Genomic DNA, 7,490 nt, shown 5'->3' on the forward strand with positions numbered 1-7,490 from the left:
CAAATGAATAAATACAGCAAGTACAGAATGGAGCTGTGTGTGACCTGTTTACAATCTGGTGTGATGGCTCAGCAGATAAAGGAGTTTGCTCTGGTGTTCACTGTGCCATGCGTGTCTCCCGAATGCAACAAGTAAGTGAGTGTGTTTTAAAGAAAGAGCAGGGACAGAGATGACAGAGCATCTCCCTTTACCTGGTGGCATGTATTTGCAGGTGTACCCAGGCCCCCAAACCACTGAACGGTACAATTCAATGAATGGGTTGCGGCCAGAGAGATAGATGGCTCAGAGATCGTTTTTGCTCCTCTCGGTTCCCAGCACCTTCCTGGCAGCTCACGAGCACCTGTAACTCCAGTTCCGGGAGCTCTGCCGCCCTCTTCTGGCCTCCATGGGTACTGCACACATGTGGTTTACTGACATGCAGGCAGAATGCCCCTACGCATAGTTGGTTTTTTTTTTTAATTAAAAATAAATAAATGACTGACTTACACAGCATGTGGATTATATGGTAACAAGGACCTTTAAACCTAGGGCACCTCAGTCGCTCCTCCCTTGACACTAGTGACTGCCTTCGGGAGCCCCTCTCCATCTGACCTCTCTCCACCTGAAGAGGCCCTTGCAGGGTGGGTCGCCAGCCTTACGGTGGAAGCTGGGTAGAGCGCGCACAGGTTAGGTCCTAGCGCCGTTCCCTGGGTACCTGTGCTGGAAGAAGCGCTCGAGAGCGCGGCAGACCCCGTAGCGCTCCTGAGGAGTGAGGAGGTGGTCCAGCTGCTGGCTGAAGGTCCTCCCCTGGACTCGGATACTGGAAGGCAGGATGTCCGCCACCCATTGCAGCGAGGTGAGAGCCGACGAGCGGGTCGGGGAATCCAAGGAATCTGAATCTGCGGGGAACAACGGGCGCGGGGAGGCACGGGTGAGTGGCCAGGGTAGGTGCAGCCTCCCAGACAGCCGGGGTCAGCAGCCTTCTGGCGCGGGCGTGCAAGCCAGGGAACAGCACCGAACGCCGCGCGCTGCGCTCTATAGCAGCCCCTGGCGGCGCCCCTGGGAAGCGCCCAAAACAGTTGTGGGGCCTCGGCCTTGACAGTCTCACCGCTGGCGAAAGGGACCGGTCCTTCCTCTACCACCAGCGTGGGCATTGCGCCGCTTCCCTGCAACATGGACACCACCTTGTCGTGGGAGCAGTTCCTGCAAAGGAGATGGCCCCGAAGGGCCTGAAAAGTGAGCTCTGTCCTTCCTGGGGAGCCCACCTAGCAAACACACTGTTCATTCAGGGCCAGCTAGAACCCTCACACATAAGATAAGGTCTCAGATGGCAAAAGCCCCAGGCTTTGGGGTTAGCATTCCTGGGCACAGAAGGCGCTATTCCCATGTCACCCTGGGCAGGGATCCCTTCCAGAGCGAGAAATAATCAGTCATTTCCAGTCCGTGTCCCCCAAAACGTAGTTGTAATATTTTCTGCTTAGAAAAAAAAAAAAATGGACTAGCGGTCCTGGCAAAGCAGGAAGATGGATTCGAGTGGAGTCCCCACTGTTGGGGGAGCATACAACTGTACTCCCAGCCCTTGGAGAGTGGAGGCAGGAGGATCCGCAGAATTTAAAGCCAGTCTGGACTATACAGCAAGTCCACGTTGCTTGAGCAATTAAGCAAGACTTGTTTCAAAACAAAAAGAAATTTTCAAAGGGTTGGGAGCCAGGCCTGAAGCTTATGCCTGCAGGCCAGCACAGTGGAGGCAGGCGGCTTGTCTGGGCTACACAGTAAGTTCCAAGACAGCCTGGGACACAGAGAGAGGAACTGTTTTGAAAAAAAAAAACAAAATCTTAAATAAATGGCCGAGAATGCAGCTCTGAGACAGTGTTTGCCTAACCTTGTGTTGAGTTCCCAGTACGACGGGGAGAAATAGCCCTCAGTGCAAGAGGGATAGACACAGGAGGCACAGATCTTAGGGCCTAGGTCAGAGGGGGATCCCGGCCACTGTTAGTGCCCGGGAGGCGAAAGTCTTGGAGGATGGCTCATCACCAGGACCATCACTCAGGGGCTGCTGACCTCATGTCCAGTCCATTGAGGAAGAGAATCCGGTCACCTGACTTGAGGGAGGCGTTTTCAGCTGGGCTGCCTGGAGGAGAGAAGAAGGTCTGCAGTCAGCTGACCACCCCACAGTGGATCGGGGCGGGTTCTCCCCCTCAGCCCCACCCTGTGAGCCAGGTAGCCATTCTTCAGTTTCACGGCTGAGAAACGAGACTCTGGGCTGTTGAAATGGTTTAGCGCGTCAGGAAGCTTGCTGCCAAGTCTGACGGCCTGGGTTTGATCCCGGAGACCCACATGGCAGAGACACGTGACTCCTGTAAGCTGTCCTCTAACACACACACACACACACACACACACACACACACACACACACCAGATGGCATCTGGATACTCCCATCCCTCCTCCTCCTTAAAATAAATAAGCGTAATTGAAAAAGAAGAGGCATGGAGAAGGACTCAGCTGTAAGCATGCCTTCACACGCAAACCAACCAATCCATAGCCCACAGCCTGAGCACCTCCTCTAGGGAGTCACAGAGTCTGAGCCACTGTCCACCTGTCCTCATCAGCAGCAGGCCACGAACCAGCCAGCCAGAAGGGGCAGCGGCCCCTAGGCCCAAGAACCCATTGACACTGTGACAGTTATCACCTATCCTAAGTTTAACCTCTGAGGATGGAAGGCAATGTCTTCATCATGTTAACTGATCCCCGGAGACTCATTTTGACCATGGGCAGACACGTTCCCTGGGCAGGGAGGCCGGACTGTCTGAAATAGTGAAGGCGAGCCAAGTACTGGCACTCACCACTCTGCTTTTTCTTCTTCTTTCATTTTCATGTGTGCACGTGACATGCGTAAGCATGTGCGCACGCATGTTTTCATGTGGGTGGGTGCATGCATGTGCGTGCACGGGTGCGCATGCACGCGCTCTGGGAGTCGCATCTCCTCCTTCCAAGGCCGGAATGACACAGCCAAGGCAGGTTATCATACCCACCGAGCATTTCTTATGTGTTTTGGGGATCCAAACGGCAGTCCTTATGTCTGTCTACCCAACAACCGCTCTAACCACTGGGCAATCTCCCCAGCCCTTGCTCTCTGCTTCTTAACAGCGGACACAACCTGACTAGCAGGCCTAGATAGCATCTCCAGAGAGAGAGCTACAACAGGCTTTGTCTCCTCTTCCCTAATCTTAGGGACTCCGGTTAACCAGTCCATCCCTCACCAGGCAGGACAGATTCAATCCAGACCGGTCCATGGCCTCGCAGAGTGAAGCCGAAACTCTTGTTGCCTTTGTAGACACGAACAGTCCTGGAGTAAAAAAATGGAATGGGGCTGGAGGTGAGTGGCTCTCCCTGACTCACCCCGAGGACAGGAGACCAGGGCTCAGGGAATGGACATGTCTCCTGTCCTGGCCCTCCCGCACAGCCACAGTCCACGTCTCCGACCCGGCTTGCCCAGGAGCAGGCGACGCCCTCTGCTGTCACCCGCGCGCCCCGCCCCGCCCCGCGTACCTGCGAGGGCCCCCCGGGCCGGTGCGGCCGCCCAGCAGCGAGGCCGCCTTCCGCGGGGGTGGCTCATCCGGGCGGCGCGGCGCGGCGCTGGCGCGCGTGGACACTAGGAGGCGCTCCGGGCGCTCCTCGCTGCGGCTGCGGCGCAAACGCTGCGCGCCCTGCGCCCTCCGCGCGCGGCACAGCTTGCCCAGCAGACCCTGCGACACCACCTCGTCGAACCGCGCCCGGTGCTTCTTGGGGATGAAGATCCTGTAAGGCAAGAACCGTCGGGTCAGGCGCGACCCCTGACTGCATTCTAAAGACACGTCCTGGTGACTCTTCTGGCCCCTTCCCAGGGGTTACCAGGAAAATTTCACCTTCCCTTTCGGTGAACAGACCTGTGTCCCCAACTGTCCTAGACCTGGTCGCGTGATGGCTGGGCAGGTAGAAGCGCTTGCTGCGGAGACTGGAGACACGAGAGTTCGAATCCCCGGGGACCCACATGGCGGAAGGAGAGAATTGACTATCCTAGACTACACCAGGAGAGAGGCGTCCTGCTTACCCCACCTTGAAAAAGCCACATGGTCTGTCCCCATGACCCCAACCTTTGAGGAGCCTTCTTGCTCCCAAATGAGTCATAGAGGACTTCTGGCTGCTGTCTTCCATCTCTGTCTGTTCTTTCCCTCCATCCTCTCACGCCCTTGCACCTACCAGGCCAAGCCCAGCTAATGCTCTTCTCTCCCCTTCCTACTTCCAGGACTGCCAGAGAAAACTGCATCAGCCATCCGCAGGGGTCTGCCTTCCTCTTAGTTCATTCTTTCGGTTCTCCCGCTTGCTTCACTGCAGCCCTGCCCACTTGCAAAAGTGAGGGCAATGACCACCTCCAAGCTTTCGGCTCTGCCTGGTGCGTTCTTATTTTTGCCCTTTTTTTTTTTTTAAAGAATGATTTTTATTATTTTTAAGTGTGCGTGCGTGTACATGTGCATGTCTGTGTGTGTGTGTGTTCCCAGGCCCTTGTATGTGTTCAGTAAGCCTCTGCCCATTTGTCCCTGCCAAATGCTGAGACTCAACTATGAAGGTCCTGTGGTGCTCTCCAAGGTAGTGGGAGGAGACGGCTTCCCCGAAGCGTCCCTACCCTGGGACGAGTCCCCGGAGCCTGGGAGTCTAGGACCTCTCTGCCGCAGGGATTTGTAGCTGGGCTGTGGGCTGCAGTGATGGGAAAGGACTTGGCACTGGAGAAAAAAGTGTGTGAGTGTGTGTGTGTGTGTGTGTGTGTGTGTGTGTGCGCGCGCGTGCGCGCGCGTGCGCTATCCAATTTCATTTCCAAGTAACAGCCAGCTAACACCCCGGTGGACTGCAGGAGATTCTAAAGCACAGAGAGATCTGTAACTTTGCAGGGTTACGCAGCTGGCCTCTGACACAGCTGGAATCGGGGCTCATGGCACTAGCAAGAGCTTCCTGGCTGTACCCCAAGGTTGTCTTCCCTCTTCCTTGTGACGGAAGCCAACGCCAAGGGCATCGTGGGGAGTCAGGCGAGAAAAGAGGAGGGGATCGATGGCTTGGCATGCAGCTGAAATACTCCCTCTCCTGCACTTGCTCTCAGCCTCAGCGGGTGAAATTAATAAGGCTGGCCGGGCAGGATGAGCTCCTGGTGGCCCAGATGGGGTGTAGATCCTTCAGGAGGGCCATGCCAGCCCCGCCCCCTCCAGGTAACCAGGAGATCTCCTGAGCCTGACCCTTCCATCTGCTGGCACAGCCCTGGCCCTCTCCTTATCGCCCTGCCTTGTGTCCAGGCAAAGGATGCTGGGACTGCCCACCTCCTGCCCTCACCTTGCATAGCCCCAAGCTCTGCCGGGCATGAGGCCCACATTCTAACGTGGGCAGGGGTCAGACGCCCAGCCCAGTTGGACGTGCTCGCCGGGTGGGCACCAGGCTGAGTCACAAACCGAGGAGGTGGATCGTGGTGGCCAGTTCCCCTGGCATCCTGGAGCTTGGGCCAGAGGCCAAGGCTGCCTGCTGAGCCAGACACCCTTCCTGGCTGCCATGAGCCTTCCCCGCGGCTCCATCACTGTCTGGCCCAGCCAGCCGCGTCCTGGCACCGCTGAGGGTTAATTAAAGCCGGCACAGCCGAATTCATTATAGGGACAGATCGCTGCCTTTTGGACTGCGACAGACCTGCCTTAGGTCTCCGAGGCTCTTTACGATGCCCGCAGGCCTTCCTGAGTTCCCAGGATTCTTCCTGAGAGACACACGTCTGTACCCTTCCACTGGGTCAGTTCTGCTGCCGGAATCTCCCCTAGGATCCTCTCCTGCCCGCGTGTGTCCTATCCCAACCCAGTTTGCTTCACCGAGCCCTTGATCTCCAGCCAGCGAACCGGCGGAGACGGGTGCGAGCCTCAGAGGCGGCAACCTGCAGTTCCCGACGGAGCAGAGGTCCTGCCTTCCAAACTGAGAACTCGCTGCGGTGCTCTAGGCTCTCACCCAGAGCGCGGCACCCCGGTCCTCTGCCCTCTCCCGCGAACCAATGCAGGAAGGTTGATTTTCCATCCTAGCCTTTCATCCTCCCAACCCCTCGGGCCGCGCGCGGGTCTTGAGTACCCAACATCGAATCCTCACCGCCCGCAGACCCACCAGCTGGTTGCCACTGTCCTCCCTTTCGGGGCTCCGCCCAGTCTAGAGAGATTGCCCACCCAGGACCGGGGACCTCTCTGGATGTCCCGGCCCCCTCCCCCACCTCAGGCTGGCCGGATGCGGGGCAAGGTTCCGCGAGGCGCAGGACGTGGTAGGGAAGCTACCTAAAGTGCCGAGAGAAGCCCTGGTCCTTCCCCATCTGGATCCGCGAGGGCGGCGCGGCAGGTGCGCACGGTCAGCGGGTGGCGGAGCCCGCGAGGACCCGGAGGGCGCGGCGACTCCACGCTCCTCGGCCAGGCGAGCGAGCGCGGCCCCTCCCGGCCAGTCCCGCACGGTGTACCCATGCCCGCCCCTTCCCGGTGGCTCCGCCCCACCCCGCCTCCCCTCTCCCCGCCCTGGGACCCGTGAGCTAGCGATGCACCTTGAGGAGTGGAGAGCCGGGCGATTCGCGGCTGTCAAGCTCCCTCCTCTGTATTCCCTCTCCACGAGTCTCTGGCCCAGGGTCCCGGTCCCGGTCCCGTTTACAGCGGCTGCCAACACTCAACTACAGCCAACGCCTTTTGTAGTACTTGGGTAGGCATTTGCAAGAGACTTCGGGGGAGCCGCCCTCCCTACATACCCCGGGCAAGCCAGGGAGAAGGAGGCCTTGCATGCCGCGGCCAGGGCCAGAGGCTGCGCTCCATGCTAGGGTTTATGGATTCTAGGGAAGATGGAAGAACTCCAGAGATCTTTGAGGTCTTGGTAGCCAAGGGAGGGGTGATGCTGGGAGGCAGCCCAGAAAAGGTGTAGGCCGGGGCTTGAACAAAGGTTTCCAAATAGTACTCAAATGTTCTGCATCGCCAATGCCGTTTACTTCTTACTTTGAGACAGGGTCTCCCTAAGTCCCCCATGCTGGCCTTGAACTCACTCTAATCCAGGCTGGACTTGAATAAGCTTTCGCCCATCTTTGTCTTTCCCCTCCCCCTTCCCTTTCCTTTCTCCTTCCCTTTCCCTCTTTCCTTTCCCAATTCCTTCCTGCTTCCTTCTTTCCTTCTTTCCTTCCTTCCTTCCTCCCTTCCTGTCTTTTGATAATGTCTTATGTAGCCCAGGATAGCCTCAAACTTGCTATGCAAGGATAACCCTGAATTTCTGCCTCCATCTCCTGGGTACTAGAGTTAAAAGCATGAACCTCCAGGCCTGGCTCTATTCCATTCAGGAAATCAAAGTCAGGGCTTTCTGTATGCTAGCTAAGCATAGCCAACACTCAGCCCAGACCTTGAAGATTTGATCCTCCTGCCTCAGTTTCCTCCTTCCTTCTTTCTTTCTTTCTTTCTTTCTTTCTTTCTTTCTTTCTTTCTTTCTTTCTTTCTTT

At 57.2% G+C, this 7,490-nt stretch overlaps 1 protein-coding gene across 1 annotated transcript in view; it reads right to left on the reverse strand.

Moving 5' to 3' along the window:
- Positions 1 to 7,490, reverse strand: part of Grid2ip (Grid2 interacting protein) — a 27,170-nt gene that overhangs the window by 15,097 nt on the left and 4,583 nt on the right. The window contains exons 2-6 of the mRNA XM_055598480.1: positions 3,530 to 3,778; positions 3,241 to 3,326; positions 2,041 to 2,110; positions 1,088 to 1,182; positions 695 to 878 (exon numbers count right to left, since the gene is read on the reverse strand). Of these exons, the coding sequence (XP_055454455.1) occupies positions 695 to 878; positions 1,088 to 1,182; positions 2,041 to 2,110; positions 3,241 to 3,326; positions 3,530 to 3,778 (684 nt within the window). The remainder of the gene's footprint in view (positions 1 to 694; positions 879 to 1,087; positions 1,183 to 2,040; positions 2,111 to 3,240; positions 3,327 to 3,529; positions 3,779 to 7,490) is intronic.

Source organism: Psammomys obesus, unplaced genomic scaffold (genome assembly GCF_907164565.1).
Source record: "Psammomys obesus unplaced genomic scaffold, mPsaObe1.curated_primary_1811, whole genome shotgun sequence".
In the NCBI taxonomy this organism is placed as follows: Eukaryota; Metazoa; Chordata; class Mammalia; order Rodentia; family Muridae; genus Psammomys; species Psammomys obesus.